Consider the following 17,277-nt stretch of genomic DNA (forward strand, 5'->3'; position numbering starts at 1 on the left):
ATATGTTGAACCAGCCTTGACTCCCAGGGATGAAGTTGACTTGATCATGGTGGATAAGCTTTTTGATGTGCTGCTGGATTCTGTTTGCCAGTATTTTATTGAGGATTTTTGCATCGATGTTCATCAGGGATATTGGCCTGAGATTTTCTTTTTGGGTGTGTGTCTCTGCCAGTTTTCGGTATCGGGATGATGCTGGCCTCATAAAATGAGTTAAGGAGGAGTCCCTCTTTTTCTATTGTTTGGAATAGTTTCAGAAGGAATGGTACCAGCTCTTCTTTGAACCTCTCATAGAATTCAGCTGTGAATCTGTCTGGTCCCGAATTTTTTTGGTTGGTAGGCTATTAATTACTGCCTCAAATTCAGAACTTGTTATTGGTCTATTCAGGGATTCAACTTCTTCCTGGTTTAGTCTTGAGAGGGTGTATGTATCCAAGAATTTATCCATTTCTTCTAGATTTTCTAGTTTATTTGCATAGAGGTGCTTATAGTATTCTCTGATGGTAGTTTGTATTTCTGTGGGAGGAGTGGTGATATCCCCTTTATCATTTTTTATTGCATCTATTTGATTCTTCTCTCTTTTCTTCTTTATTAGTCATGCTAGCAGTCTATTTTGTTGATTTTTTCAAAAAACCAGCTCCTGGATTCATTGATTTTTCAAAGGGTTTTTCATATCTCTATCTCCTTCAGTTCTGCTCTGATCTTAGTTATTTCTTGTCGTCTGCTAGCCTTTGAATGTGTTTGCTCTTGCTTCTCTAGTTCTTTTAATTGTATGTTAGGGTGTTGATTTTAGATCTTTCCCACTTTTGCCTGTGGGAATTTAGTGCAATAAATTTCCCTCTAAACACTCCTTTAGCTGTGTTCCAGAGATTCTGGTACGTTGTGTCTTTGTTCTCAGTGGTTTCAAAGAACTTCTTTATTTCTGTCTTAATTTCGTTGGGTACCCAGTAGTCATTCAGGAGCAGGTTGTTCAGTTTCCATGCAGCTGTGTGGTTTTGAGTGAGATTCTTAATCCTGAGCTCCAATTTGATTGCACTGTGGTCTGATAGACTGTTTGTTATGATTTCCATTCTTTTGCATTTGCTGAGGAGTGCTTTACTTCCAATTATGTGGCCAATTTTAGAATAAGTGTGATGTGGTGCTGACGAGAATGTATATTCTGTTGATTTGGGCTGGAGAGTTCTGTAGATGTCTATTAGGTTCACTTGGTCCAGAGCTGATTTCAAGTCCTGAATATCCTTGTTAATTTTCTGTCTCGTTAATCTGTCTAATATTGACAGTGGGGTGTTAAAGTCTCCTGCTATTATTGTGTGGGAGTCTAAGTCTCTTTGTAGGTCTTTAAGAACTTGCTTTATGAATCTGGATGCTCCTGTATTGGGTGCATATATATTCAGGATAGTTAGCTCTTCTTGTTGCATTGATCTCGTTACCATTATATAATGCCCTTCTTTGTCTTTTTTGATCTTTGTTGGTTTAAAGTCTGTTTTATCAGAGACTAGGATTGCAAACCCTGCTTTTTTTTTCTTTCCATTTGCTTGGTAAATCTTCCTCCTTCTCTTTATTTTGAGACTATGGGTGTCTTTGCACCTGAGATAGGTCACCTGAATACAGCACTCCGATGGGTCTTGACTCGTCATCCAATTTGCCAGTGTGTCTTTTAATTGGGGGCACTTAGTCCATTTACATTAAAGGTTAATATTGTTATGTGTGAATTTGATCCTGTCATTATGATTGATGCCAGCTGGTTATTTGCCCATTAGTTGATGCAGTTTCTTCATAGTGTTGATGGTCTTTACATTTTGGTTTGTTTTTGCAGTGGCTGGTACCGGTTGTTCCTTTCTATGTTTAGTGCTTCTTTCAGGAGCTCTTGTAAGGCAAACCTGGTGGTAACAAAATCCCTCAGCATTTGCTTGTCTGTAAAGGATTTTATTTCTCCTTCACTTATGAAGCTCAGTTTGGCTGGATATGAATTTCTGGGTTAAAAATTCTTTCCTTTAAGAATGTTGAATATTGGCCCCCACTCTCTTCTGGCTTGCAGGGTTTCTGCAGAGAGATCCACTGTTAGTTTGATGAGCTTCCCTTTGGGGTTAACCGGACCTTTCTCTCTGGCTGCCCTTAACATTTTTTCCTTCATTTCAACCTTGGTGAATCTGACGATTATGTGTCTTGGAGTTGCTCTTCTCAAGGAGTATCTGTGTGGTGTTCTCTGCATTTCCTAAATTTGAATGTTGGCCTGTCCTGCTATGTTGGGGAAGTTCTCCTGGATAATATCCTGAAGTCTGTTTTCCAACTTGGTTCCACTCTCCCCATCACTTTCAGGTACACCAATCAAACGTAGGTTTGGTCTTTTCACATAGTCCCATATTTCTTGGAGGCTTTGCTCATTCCTTTTCATTCTTTTTTCTCTAATCTTGTCTTCAAGCTTTATTTCATTAAGTTGATCTTCAATCTCTGATATCCTTTCTTCCATTTGATCAATTTGGCTATTGATACTTGTGTATGCTTCATGAAGTTTTCATGCTGTGTTTTTCAGCTCCAATAGGTCATTTCTGTTTTCTAAACTGGTTATTCTAGTTAGCAATTCTTCTAACCTTTTATCAAGGTTCTTATCTTCCCTGCATTGGGTTAGAACATGCTCCTTTAGCTCGGAGGAGTTTGTTATTACCCACCTTCTGAAGCCTACTTCTGTCAGTTCATCAAACTCATTCTCCGTCCAGTTTTGTTCCCTTGCTGGCGAGGAGTTGTGATACCTAGGCAAACAGGGTTTGGAGTGGACCCCCAGCAAACTCCAGCAGACCTGCAGAAGAGGGGCCTGACTGTTACAAGGAGTTTCTGTCCTCTTGAAGCTGTCTACATGAAATTAATAATTCTGTGACAATTTAAATAGACAGTCTTCCATGTGAGCTGCCTTTTGATTTTGAGGTTTGGAGAGATGTCCAAAAAATAAGAAAATCTTGCTTTTTCCCCTCTCCTCTTTAGAAGAGGCATTCTGCTTTATGGAATTTTCAGCCTTTTTGTGCTGGTTTTTCCTCATTTTCATGGATTTCCTTCCTTCCTTCCCTCCCTCTCTCTCTCTCTCTCTTTCTTCTTTCACACAGTTTTGCTCTTGTTGCCCAGGCTGGAGTACAATGGCAATCTCGGCTCACTGCAACCTCCGACTCCCAGATTCAAGCAATTCTCCTGTCTCAGCTTCCCGAGTAGCTGGGATTACATGTGTGTGCCACCACACCCAGATAATTTTGTATTTTTAGTAGTAACAGGGTTTCTCCATGTTTGTCAGGCTGGTCTCAAACTCCCGACCTCAGGTTATCCACCTGCCTCAGTCTTCCAAAGTGCTGGGATTACAGACATGAGCCACCACTCCTGGCTATCTTTGTGGATTTATCTACCTTTGGTCTTTGCTGTTGGTGACCGTTAGATGGAATTTTTGTGTGGTTGTCCTTTTTGTTGACGTTGATGCTGATGTTATTGCTTTCTGTTTGTTGGTTTTCCTTCTTACAGTCAGGCCCCTCTTCTGCAGGTCTGCTGGAGTTTGCTGGGGATCCACTCCAGACCCTGTTTGCCTGGGTATCACCAGCAGAGGCTGCAGAACAGCAAAAATTGCTGCCTGCTCCTTTCTCTGGAAGCTTTGTCCCAGAGGGGCACCCACCAGATGCCAGCCGGAGTTCTCCTGTATGAGGTGTCTGTCGACCCCTGCTGGGAGGTGTCTTCCTGTCAGGAGGCATGGGTCCCTGATGCACTTGAGGAGGCAGTCTGTCCCTTAGCAGAACTTGAGCACTGTGCTGGGAGATCCGCTGCTCTCTTCAGAGCCAGCAGGCAGGAACATTTAAGTCTGCTGAAGCTGCTCCCACAGCTGCTTCTTCCCCCAGGTACATGGGAGTTTTATCTATAAGCCCCTGACTGAGGCTGCTTCCTTGCTTTCAGAGATGCTGTGCCCAGAGAGGAGGAATCTAGAGAGGTAGTTTGGCTACAGCAGCTTTGCAGCTCCACAGTGGGCTCCAATTATATTTATTTTTAATTACATGGAAGTACACAAATATTTGTTCATTGTTAAAAAATTTAAATAGGTAGAAAGAGCAAAGAACAAAATTGCTTGTAAGGAATGACAGTAGATTCCTCTGGGCTGCATTTTATGACAATTTCTCAATTTCATCTTCCAAATTATTAATTCTCTCTTCAGCATCATCCATCCTTCTAGTCAGCCTTTCTACACATATATTTTTAAATTAATAATATGCTTAATTCCAAGGTCTTTAATTATTTTTAAAGTTACACTACTGACTCGTATCTGAGTATATAAATTTTACTTATTTCTAAATTTTTTTCAGATTGATGTTCAACAGTTTTCTCAGGTATATATTGCTATTTTGTTTTATTTGTTTAATACCTTGATTTCAAGTCTTTAGACTCTTCAACCATTTAGTAATTCATGCTTATGTTTTGGGATTCCCAGCTGGCTTGTCCTAGAGTGCTTTATTTCAATTATGCAATACTTCTCCAGTAAAAATGACACAGGAGCCAACACACAGCCACTGTGATAGGGAAGTCCCTAAATATTTGGGCTTTGGGGATTTCTGTTACTCAGGGGATTTTCCAGCAATGCTGGCAATTCCCTGCCTCTACGATCCAACTACAATGAGACATTTCAGTCTCTGCCTTTTCTGTATTCTCCCACTCCAACTCTGGAGGTGAAGCACAAGGTAGTGACAACAAAAAGGTAGCTATGTTTCTTGACTCTTCCAGACTTCCAGCCTAAAGTAGACACAGGAAGGAGGACAGGTAAAGCTTTCACCTTAAAGTTTGGCATGGAATTTTAGATTACTGCAATGAAGCTCTCCTAATAACTAGAAATTACCAGGTCACTTTTCATTTTTAATTATGCAAAATTAAAAGGAAAAGTAGTACACATGAGTCAGGGAAAGAATGAATCCTCACATCAGGTCTGAGGAGACAAAGTTTTATGTTTGCACCCTGGCTGTCTTTGCTCGTTACATAAACTCTGTGAATGTTGCTTAACTTAACCTGACCTGCTTCACTGCTACTCCTGCCACACATTAATCCTCAACATTTGCCCCTAAGTCCCTGTCTGCCCTTAGTATCCTCTATACTGTGCCCTGCCATTACCCTAAAGCCACTTGTAACTCTTATAGCAGTTTTCTCCATGATACGTCGTGAGTTTCAGTTTTCTTTTATAATCATGTAATACATAAAGATTGAATTGAGAAATCATCATAAACAGAAGTTATTGTCCAGTGGAAATTTCTGGGAGATGGAACGTTCTATGTTTTATGTCTATGCTCTCCAATTCAGTGGCCACTAGTCACATGTGACAGCTTGAAATGTGGCTAGCACAACTGAATATTTAATTTTAATTAAAACTTAAGTAACCACATATGGTCAGTGGCTACTGTATTGGCTGGTGCAAAATAATATGTTATGATGTAAAAAAGATAGTAGTCAGTTGTCTTAAACAGTTACATAAAACCACATATCATAACATGCATTAAAATAATTATAGATGCATGGAAGAATTCATAAAAATCAGCAAAATAATTTCATACCGTGTTTTTCCCTTACCTTCACACATTTATATTTTACTTCCTTTTAGCCATCTATCCCATTCTAATATCTTTCTGTGAATGCATTATGCTATTATGTACAGTTTCAACTTACAAGGCACAGACATTCACTTTGAATTCAGAGTCCACTACTAAGATATTTTCTGGTGCATCCACAGTCATTTGAAATTTGGGTAACACTGCCAGTAAAAAAAAAAAAAAAAAGTATATATTATATTATAATGTATATATTATATATTATTAACAGAACTATTATTAACATAAATACATATTAACATAAATACATTCATACAAAACAATTGTTTCTCCTTTACAAACCATCGACCTTTGCTTATGTTTGCCGTTAATAAACAGTGTGAGGAGGACACTGAAGTGCATAAGACTGGATTTTGGAATTGGATAGAAAAATGCATATTTTGAATTCTAAATTCATCACTTTTCAGGTGTTGAACTTGGGAAAGTGTTTCTCAATGTCTTCATCTTTAAAAAAGTTATAATGATGCTACAATAAAAATTTTATGAAGATTTTAGGAGAAATTATGAAGGGACTAATGGCTAACGTATGACTAATGTTAATTCCATTCTTTTCATAAGAAGTGCTTTACATCCCAGAAACTATCATATAAAATAGAATCCAGATACTACAAAAGGAAGATAGAATAGATAACCTAGGTCAACAGAGAATTGCAGGAAGATTATGGGCTGAACTAGGAGATAAAAATCAAAGTAGATGGAGAACCCTAAAATAGTAACAGAGGACAAGGAAAGAGGAAAGGAAGAGATACTCACTTGAGAATTTGTTATTTAATAATCCTGCCCTTGCAAAATTGAAAAGATTTTGTAATTTTTTATTAATAGGTAATATTTTCGTTGCTATTTATTTACCATATTCTTCCACAGAGAAGGAGTGATACGTTTTCTTCTCATTGAGCATCTCCACGGTGATTCCATACCATCCGAGGATGGGCTCTGAGATTAACTGGAAGGAAAGTTGTAGAATTCCTCCCACAGACTCCTCATTCACCCACTGTTGTATTCGGTTGCCTTCTGGATCCTAAGAATAAGAAAGTAGATTTTTGCATGCTGGATGTTTTTATTCATTATAAAGTTTCAGCGAGGTGCTTCCTACTTAGGTTTCTAACCTACTTAAGATTCAAAACATGAGTGTGTCCTTACATTCCCCAAGGAGACTTGGTTACTCTCCTATCTGGGGTCACATAGGTGTATATTATAACACTTAGTATATTTTAGAGCTAGCTGTGATTTTTTTACGTTTATTTTCTGTGTCAATCTCTGTGTCAATTTCTTAAAGGCGGGCCATATTTTATCCCCAGTGCATTAAACATTAAGTATAAATTTATATATATTCAACAACTAAGCATTAAATTAAATACAGTCATAGTTGCCCATTGTCTATATCATTATTATCTATATTAATGGGCGCATGCTAATATGAATCACATTGTGGTGGGGGTGGAAACCTATTTCTGTCCTCTTGAGACTGTCTACATGAAATTAATAATTTTGTGACCATTTAAATAGACAGTCTTCCCTGTGAGCTGCCTTTTGATTTTGAGGTTTGGAGACACGTTCAAAAAATGAGAAAACAATTCTTCAACTAGTAGTTATCTTACCTGAAGGGTGATCACTGGATACTGAAATAAAAATAAAAATAATGTTATTATATGAACTCAAAGGTTTTTTTCTAGATGCGTGAAGAGGTTAATTATAAATCTATTATTAAGCAAAGAAACAAGCACATTTAGGACAACCCAAACAGATACTGATTTCTGACTGAAAGTTTGAACATCTGTTGATTATACTGAGACTCATCTGCCTAGTTTTCAAGAATTTTCATTTACTTCTCTCTCTTTCACAACACACACCCTGCAGTCTCAGTAAGCAACCCTGCCCTTGGGTCTTTCCAACATAATAAAAATGCCCTCTTACATGAATAATAACTTCCTTATCGACAAATTCGTGGTCAGTCTTCACTCTGACTGTTGCAATGTTTTACACTGCTGGTTGCCTCTTTTTGAAATGCTTCAATTTTTATTTCTGTATCTAGCACTAATTTTTTTTGTCTTAGATTCCTGACCATTCCTATACTCCACCATTTCCTTATCAGACAAGTAAATAAATGTAGACATTTGCCCAAGTTTCCCTTGCAGAGTCTCCTCTCCTTCATCCTTCTCCTTCCACCTCTTTGTATCTCCTCTCAGTTCTCTCCATGTTTGCTACTCTTGCCCCCTCTAAACCTATAGTCAACAGTTTGACTTTCATCCCTTAGTGTTTTCTCTCAGGACCTTAAAACTAACAAGTTGAAATTAAAGACTCCCAGGCCAGAAGCCCTCATGTGAATAGGCTGATGAAAATTTTTAAAATGAGTACGTAGGGTCTTTTGCCCACTCCCCAAGTTGCCAAGTGCTCCTTCCCACTAATTGCAGCTTTCATTCACTAATAAAACATAATGTGTCTGGAGACAGGAATAGGATTCATAAACCTTGTCCAGAATTCTTGTAACTGAGAAATAGAACAGTTGGATTAAGGGCCTCACTTGTTATTCTAAATTCATGGAATTGAATCTCGATGAAATATTGAGATGGTATTGAAGAAATACTGCTGCATCATTAACTCAAGCATTAAGAGAGGTAGAGCTTCTCATGAGATTTCCTCATAGGAAGAAAATGAAGAATATATTACCCAAAGGTGCCATGGGAAGACGTTAACCATTTGGATGAGATTCTAATAATGAGAAATGAACGTAGAGTACTGTCCCTTTTTGTTTGCTATTTGCAATGTTTCCAATGCAGATGGCTTCAACTGTGTTCAACAAATTGAGTTTTTATTACTTAATTTGTCTTTTTTAATTAGTTTTTTTTTCTTTAACTGATCTTGGTCTATTTCAAAAAACCAATGAGCAAGAACCTAATAAAACCACATTTTCATTGTTCTAAGCTGCTTGATTTTTTTCCAAAAACAATTATTAAAATGAGGCTGATTCTGCTCTAGTCACTAAGGACCGTCTGCACTAAATCTTGTATAAACCAGTCAAGAACCAATACAACAACTCCTTCATGTCCCCTTCTGGTTCATACTACCTCCCTAAAAAGAGGGCCTCTATTTAGAAGACAAGTAGTTCCAGGTCTTAAGATATGTTTCAAGAAAGATCTGAAACTTCTTGATGTAAATGAAACTTTCTGGAAAAAAATATGTTTGAATATTCTACAAAACACTGACCTAAAGGAAAAGAAAGTCACCATCAGTAATGAAATTGCAGAAAATGAAAGAAAAGACTGATGTAAGATTTGGGCAGAAGAAACTAGGTATATGCTGTATATCTTGGCTCATTTGATAATGACCCAAGTTGCATCATTACTATATTTTGATTATGTAGTCCAATTTATTATGAATGCCCAAATCTCATAGGCCAGCCATGCATTGAATCTATTTATTTAAATGGAATACTGAATCGGATAATATCCAGCAATTAGAAACACTGGCTTGGAAAGACAAAACCACATGATCTCTTAGCTGCCATCATTTTTGGAACTGCTACATCAATTTCCATCTCTATACATAAACACATGCAATTTGCTGTGCCATGGAAACTCCATGCCATAAACATTTGGTACAAATGTCTTCTTATCTATGACCCATATTTGAAGGAACAGTCCATTAATCCTGTTGTTCTTATGCAAATGTAGTTATTATCAAGCAGAGAGTTGGATAATCATATTTGGCCTAATTGATAATAATAAGTCAACAATGAGGGGTGAGAACTAACAAGGGAATTACGATACTGTTGCAGCTGCTTTGATTTTCAAGGAGCCCTTTACTTCCCCATGGTGCTTCCAATCGAGGATGATTGTCAAAGGATTGCAGTAGAAATTCTCACTGCTATGGTTAAATAGAGGAGTGGCATTCTTAGAAATAGAAGCTTCAACCATGAGCCAAGGAGAACAGGAAGCACACGCTATCTTATAGAAGTGATTTTGGATTTAGATTAATACAAGGTATTTGGGGCACTAAAAATTAGATTCCTGCTCTGGAAATTAAAATTAAGCAACAATCTAGTGAATGTAGCATAACTATAGAAGATGGTGAAAGGAGGTGGATTAAAAGTGATGACGTCTTAAATATGTTAAGGATGAAGTACAATTTGGACGGAGGAAAAGGCAGTAACAGAGAAACCATCTGTACTGCTTCTTTCTGTAAGCTTAAGAAGCTTTTTCGTAACTGCGTTCAGTTGAGAGATTGACCTAAGAGACCACAAAAGAATGCTTAGTTCTAACAGGTTTCTAAACTACATGAAATGAAATTTATCAAGTATCCTGTTGTAAAGACTTCAGTCTTTTCCAGGTTACGATTCGTTGTCTTTTGACTGTTTTCACTATTAATCACCTTTGTTCTCAGATTGTCTCTAGCAGGGTTGTAGTTGCCTACTGAAATACTGTCTTAGACTACCATCACCATGTTCCTGCTCTGTATTTAGTTCCTTAACTGTACATCAGTGTCTATGAAATAACTTCTCTGAATGTCCCATTAGGGAAAATGAGGCAGCGTCACTTTCCCTAACGGATAGCAACACTTCCCCCTTTACTATCCCTGTGTAAATAAAGAGCAATATCTGGAAAAATTGGAAGGGGTCCTGGAACACATCCTCAGTCAAGCTATTTCTCTGCTCTACACACAAACTGCTCCTCTATGACCAACTGTAATTCAGGTGCCTACACAACATAGCACCAAGCCTACTTTCCAAATTGTTTTTCAACATGACCTTTTTTTTTTTTTTTTTTTTTTTTGAGACGGAGTCTCACTCTGTCGCCCAGGCTGGAGAGCAGTGGCCCGATCTCGGCTCACTGCAAGCTCTGCCTCCTGGATTCATGCCATTCTCCTGCCTCAGCCTCCCGAGTAGCTGGGACTACAGGCGCCTGCCACCACGCCCGGCTAGTTTTTTTGTGTGTTTAGTAGAGACAGGGTTTTACCATGTTAGCCAGGATGGTCTCGATCTCCTGACCTCATGATCTGCCCGCCTCGGCCTCCCAAAGTGCTGGGCTTACAGGCACGAGCCACCGCGCCCGGCCCTTCAACATGACTTTCTATATTTGTTATAAGTTTCAGCAAAGCTGGGTTATGACTATTCCCTAAATCCTCTTGATTCTCTACCCACATGCCTTCACTACCATTTTTTCTCTGCCTACAGTATCTTCTAGGCCTAATTTATACATTTGGTCATCTCTGTTCCCTAAGGAGTGTCTTGATTTCACCTACCCTGTGACATCTGTATCAGGCATGGCCAATGCTTCCCCCTTCAATCCCTTTTTCTGGTTCTTTCCAACTACCCCCAGCTCCATTGTGTTTTACTTCTAACAGCTTTCACCTGTGAACTTTTTGAGAGGCCTGTTTTGGGGCCTGGTGGTAAGTTCTTAGGGGTTTACTCCTATGTTGTGGGGGTGCCCAGAGCCAATAACTGCCTGATGCTGGAGTACAAAAGCCCAGCTTTGGTTCCTAAAGTGGAATGAATTCTGAAGTGTAATTTACACTCCAGAGCTTCCTGCCAGTCAGGCTGAAGACTTTGCTCAAAATCAATTGCACCCATGCTTGGTTTCCTCCCTCCCCTGCCCTGCTTCTCTCCACTCTCTTACTGGTTTCTCCTGGCAGCACTTTCTTAATAATTCAGTTGTCCATTTTTCCCTCTCTCAGAATCTCATTCTGGAGAAGTTGGCCTGAGATAAAACCTCTCCTGGTAACTCCAAATACAAAGCAGCCGTAATGCTAAATTCACTGGTCATGTAATTCACTCATTCAGTCATTATAAAGTATTATTGTGACTCGGCTCACTGGCTCATGCCTGTAATGCCAGCGCTTTAGGAGGCCAAGGCAAGAGGATTGCTTGAGGTCAGGAGTTTGAGAACAGCCTGGGCAACATAGCAAAACCCTGTCTCCACAAAAAATAAAAAAAATTAACTGGGCATGATGCTGCTGCCCAAGCTACCTGGGGGACTGGGGCAGGAGGATCGCTTGAGCCCAGAAGTTAAGGCTGGTGAGTTATAATCGCACCACAGCACTCCAGTCTGGGCAACAGAGCAAGACTCCATCTCTAAAATACATAAATAAATAAAATATTCATTCTATATAACATTACTCATTCACTCAATACATAATTTAATAATGGTATAATATTAAGAGCCTACTATCTGCCATATCCTATTCTTCCAGATGTCAGGAATATAGTCATGCATGTTGCTTCATTTATGTTCTTCTCCAACAACCTCTGTTCTAATGTAATCATTCTGGGAACAGAAAGAGTATCTTCTGTATCTTTGGGTCTCGGCTTACCTAGCACAGTGCTTTATAAGTGGTCAGCATTCAGTAAATTACAGACTTTTATCTGTAATTAGGAAATATGTTTAATTGTGTTGACCAGAGAGAGTGAGGAAGAAGAAAAAAGGAAAAAGTTTGATGGTAAGGGAGGAATACATAGGCTAATAAGAATGTAAAACCAGTAACTTAGACTGGTCTGCCTCATTTTCATGGATTAATTTTAAGAAGCAAAACCATGCACAAATACCTACCTCTTTCTAGCTATAGCTTACCATTTCATCAACTGATTTCAAATGATCATCCAGAGACACAACTCGAAACATCACTGAAGAAAGAAAGAAAGGTGATGTAATGAAAGTATTTACCTTTGTGTCATCACCGCTTTCTTCCTACATTGATTAACTTAGGTGAATCGAAAAGCACTAAGTTACTACTGCCTGTGATGAGGAGTTACACGCATATCTTATGTAAGACATATCGGATCCCTGGGTTACCAGGTTGAGCTTATTAAGTTATACTGCCAAGAAAGGGTTCAGTAAAAGAACTTTTTGTCTTTCTTTTGTACGTCTATCCCTGCTTTATCTTTCTCCTCTTACGCATTCTCACAACATGTGCTCAGGCTGCCTAATGACTTCACTAAAGAAATGAAAGCCAGGGGAGGCGGGTCACTTAACTATTAGTACAATTCCTCACAGAGATTACATGCATACGTATGCATACTATGCATACATATGCATGCATATTTAGTGTGTGCTTTTTCTGTATATCCCTCATCAACCAATGCCCTTATTCCCTTAACCCGCAGTGGAAGCACCTGCAATCAGCTGTATTCTCCCACTCTCACATTCTTATCCATCTGTGTCCTATCCCCGAGTTGGTTCTCAGCCTGATGGACCTTGTCAAACTCATGTTACTATGCTGTCAGTAAACTTCATTCTCTTTTGAAGATGTTTCTCTCTACCCCTATTTCTCTCGCAAAACTCTCGATTTCTTTTTTGCTTTGAGGTTGCCTCTCTCCCTCTAGGTCTCCCTCTAGGTCTCTATAGTGGAGACCTCTCATCTTCCACATGGCTTGAGAAGGGAAATAAGTAACTTCCTAGTTCACAACTCCAACAAAACATTTTTTTCTTGCATTTTAATTCAAAAGAGAGAAATTATTATTTGAGATGCCACTAGTTTCAGAAAATTTATTCCTGTTGATGTCATCTAATGACTTTCTGGTTCTGTCATAGAATGTCACCTGGCTAATGGTCTTCCTTTCTACTGCTTAGATGTCACGGGAAGTTTTGATAGGCTTTAAGGGAAATGAAGATTCTTGTCAAAACTGGTATTGGCCATCATACCAGAGTCAGTGTATTTTGGAAAAAATGTCATTTGCTGATGACAAGACTATGTTGTCATCTGTCTATATATACTTTCTGTCTCTTTGTGTTTTCAGGTTCATTTAGAGTTCAACTTTGTTAATCTCATTCTTCCAGATTATTGACCCTCTCCTGGCTTCAATTCATTTATTCACACATTAATTTTTAACATCTTTATTTGATAACCTATTTCATAATTCTATTCATATGTATGTGCAAGTATGGGTGTCAAATGCTGACTTTTTTTTAAAAAGAAAAAGACTTGCTGTTTGGGTATCACAGAATTCATAAGATTGGCTGAGAAATGCTGATCCCATCATAGCTCATGGTTTAAATGTGGTCTCTATATTGATGGTTCTTCATATCTTCAGCCCTTTTTTCTCTTTTCTTTTTCTTTCTTTTTTTCTTTTTTGAGACAGGGTCTCACTCTCATCACTCAGGCTGGAGTGCAGTGGTGCAAGCTCGGCTCACTGCAGCCTCAACTTTCCAAGCTCAGGTGATCCTCCCACCTCAGCCTTCCAAGTAGCTGGAACTACTTTGCCCCACCACACCTGGCTAACTTTTTTGTAATTTTAGTAGAGGTGGGTTTTCAACATGTTGCCCAGGCTTATTGTGAACTCCTGGGCTCAAGTAATCTGCCTGCCTTGACTTCCCAAAGTGCTAGGACTACAGGCATGAGCAACTGCGCCTGGCCCTGCCCTTTCTTCTTACCTAAAGTTTCATAAATACTGCTTCCTGCTTGACATATCTGCCTGAATATTTAGAAGATATCTCACCCTTAGTGTGCCCAAAAATGTAATCCTGATTTCTTTCCCCTTGCCCTACCCTTCCTTATTTTAGTAAATGACAATTCTGTCCAGGTGTTTAGGCTAGAAATTTTGGACTCATTCTTATTCCCTCATTCTTATCATCCCCTCATTCTCATTCCCTCTTTATATTACACTCTACATCAAAACATACCTTAAAGATATTACCTGCTATTTCTCTTGCCCAGAATGATTTTCCCCACCCATGGTAGACATCCTCACTTCATTCAGGTCTCTGCTTAATTATCTCAACACATTTTTTCCCTCTAGTTTTAATCTTTTCACCTACTTCATTAGCTCTGTCATTTAAAACTAGAATTCTGGCTGGGTGCGGTGGCTCACGCCTGTAATCCCAGCACTTTGGGAAGCTGGGGGGGGGGGGCAGATCACAAGGTCGGAAGTTCGAGACCAGCCTGGCCAATATGGTGAAACTGCATCTCTACTAACAAAATACAAAAAAAAAATTAGACGGACTTGGTGGCACACATCTGTAATCCCAGCTACTCAGGAGGCTGAGGCAAGAGAATTGCTCGAACCTGGGAGTTGGAGGTTGCTGTGAGCTGAGTTTGCCCCACTGCACTCCAGCCTGGGCAACAGAGCAAGACTCTGTTTCAAAAAAAAAAATAGATTTCTCTTTAACTCCAAAACTGTCCCTGTCTTTGTTCAAGATGTAATCATCTCGTGTTTGGACTCTCACAACTGTCACTAACTGGATCACCGCCATTTGTGTGGCCATAACTTAGCTAATCTTTCTATGGTTATCAGAGCCACTTTCTGAAGACTAAATCTTATCTTGAATCTTCTCTGATGAAAACCTCCCATTGCACAAAAGCCAGTGTCTTCATAACTTAATGTGTAGCGAGTCACACGTTACTTTTTGTGAAGTTCTGACCTGGCCTTCTACTGCAGCCTCCTCTCCAGCCATTCCCACCAAGCCTCCTAACCTGAAGCTATACACTATCCCTTACCTGCGGTAATTTCATCATGAGTACTGACTTTACTTCTGTCATAGTTATTTCTATAATAGCCCTTTCCTTCTCACACAGCGGGGCTACCTTCCCTTCTACCCTGGCACTGGAAGCTTGAATAGCCCTTCTTTAATTCTCCCAGACACAACTAGAATCTGCTTTGCTGAAGACTTTGTACATCAGTCAAGTACCTTATCCCTTCTTACTCTAAATGCATTCCTGTATATCCTCTTTGATATACTTATTTTTTAATAACTGAAGAATTAGTCACTTTCTATTCTGTTTACTATACTTTTTCATATTTTGTTCATGCCACTATATAGCAGTTAATATATTGCATTATAAATACTGTGAACTTCCCTGGTGAGTTTCTCGTTTATCAATTTTGTATTACTCTGCACTTTTATATTGCTACAGTGTATCATATTAAAATATTAAAATATGAAGATTGTACCAGATGTTTTACTATCATATAATCTATTATTTATTTGAAGGGCAGATTTTTATGGAATTAAGAATAAATGTCTCATAAAATGTCAAATAGTTTAGGTAGTATTTTAATTCATGGTAGTTTAATGTAAAATAGCCTGTGCTCATTAAAGAAAATTAAGAGAAATTCCCTGAGATAGAAACAAGTTGAAGTACAAATCAATTACACACCCAAATCTGAAAACATGCTGTTCATGGCTCATGTGTTTGCATCTGTATGTGGATTTTCCATGTAGAATGTCTTCAGTAATAATATGTTTTCCCTATTTTAAAAAATTAACACAAGCTACAATAGGTGTTTAAGAGGTGTTTTAGAATTATGTCAATCTCCAGAAAATATTTGTGGTAACTGCACCAGATTAAGCCATGTACAGATAACTTTCATTCTTATTTCTTTTACAGGTAGGGTACCCTTATCGTGCAAGGTGTATTCTTGAAAACTCTCAATTTAAAACTAATTTGTTTAGGAGTTATCTTGTTAAGAGATTACATGTGTTACTATAAAAATATAGCCCTCATGTAGCCATAGCATACATAGCTGATAATGCACTGAGCTTGCCATCTTTAAAACTATGAAAACTGTAAATTTTCCTTCAGTTAAAAAATTGGGGAAAATGTTTTCATTAAGTGAAATTATATACAAGAGTGAGATAACAAAAAATTGCTTTCACATCATAAACTTTCAAAGCCATATAATTTAAATTTATATAATTCACAGATATTTCTAGTGCACTTATTGTCAAAATAGCACAAAATTTTCAAAACAGGACAAAACTACTTTCTTCATAGAATGACAGTGGCTGTCAGGGTAAGCAATACACAATTCTTTTTTCCTAGGTAATGGGAATCCTACTGCTTCCTCTGGATTAGTAGGTAAATTAAAGTAACTTCCTCTCTATAATTCTCTGAAGTTTAAGAGTTTTATTTTAGAGCTTAAAAAACCTTTTAGATTTTTGGTGATTCTTTTTTCTCTATTTAGGTGCCTGGCATATTTTATGGATTTACCCATAAGTATGTATTTTCAAGAAAAAGACTAAAATGTATTAATGCTTAAATAAATAAAATATCTTACTGTTCTAAATCTTGTAGCAGGAATGGATGCTTTAAACAAATGCAATGAAACTCTTACAACAAAATTTCAAGAGACAAGAAGTAGTTGGTGATTATTTTGGGAGAGGGACTTCTTACAACCTAAAGTTATACGAGGTAAAACCTATTCAAATTTCTTAAGATCTACTCTGTGCTCATTGTCCACAAGATAGCAGACAAACGAATTGGCTGTCCTGTATTTATTTCTGATCTCGGAATTAAATTTCATTGTATGCTTTTTCTTTGATCTTGGGCACATTTGGGCAGAAGTGCTAACAGGAAGGAAAAGCTAGTCAAACAAGTACTCAGTTTTCAGTCAGGCAAATACTTCTGGTCAAACCAGGAACTCAAAGAATGTGTTAATTGCAAATATATGAAGCTGAAGAACAAAAAGTTACAGAAACGTATCTAGATAATTTCTGCATCCTCTCTTTAGAGTTTCAAATGACCACATTTGCAATACTGTAGCCATCAATAGTTCCCTATAAAATTTTTAGCCTGCACTAATGTTCTATCTCCTGTAATATCTCAAAGGGAGGAGGGGAGATGCATATATAGACATCAAAATGCAGGTGGTGGTCACATATGAAGCAACAACAAACTAAATGTGCAATGAGGTTTTAGCATACAGTCATAGTTAATCTCATACCATATTTTTTAT

The 17,277-nt window shown here is 38.2% G+C and overlaps 1 protein-coding gene across 1 annotated transcript in view; it reads right to left on the reverse strand.

Annotated features, from left to right (window-relative positions):
* LOC126930039 (ovostatin-like) overlaps positions 1-17,277 on the reverse strand; it is a 79,667-nt gene that overhangs the window by 51,901 nt on the left and 10,489 nt on the right. Inside the window, exons 3-6 of the mRNA XM_050746639.1 lie at positions 12,176-12,228; positions 7,211-7,231; positions 6,462-6,630; positions 5,671-5,755 (exon numbers count right to left, since the gene is read on the reverse strand). Of these exons, the coding sequence (XP_050602596.1) occupies positions 5,671-5,755; positions 6,462-6,630; positions 7,211-7,231; positions 12,176-12,228 (328 nt within the window). The remainder of the gene's footprint in view (positions 1-5,670; positions 5,756-6,461; positions 6,631-7,210; positions 7,232-12,175; positions 12,229-17,277) is intronic.

Source organism: Macaca thibetana, chromosome 11 (genome assembly GCF_024542745.1).
Source record: "Macaca thibetana thibetana isolate TM-01 chromosome 11, ASM2454274v1, whole genome shotgun sequence".
Taxonomy (NCBI): domain Eukaryota; kingdom Metazoa; phylum Chordata; class Mammalia; order Primates; family Cercopithecidae; genus Macaca; species Macaca thibetana.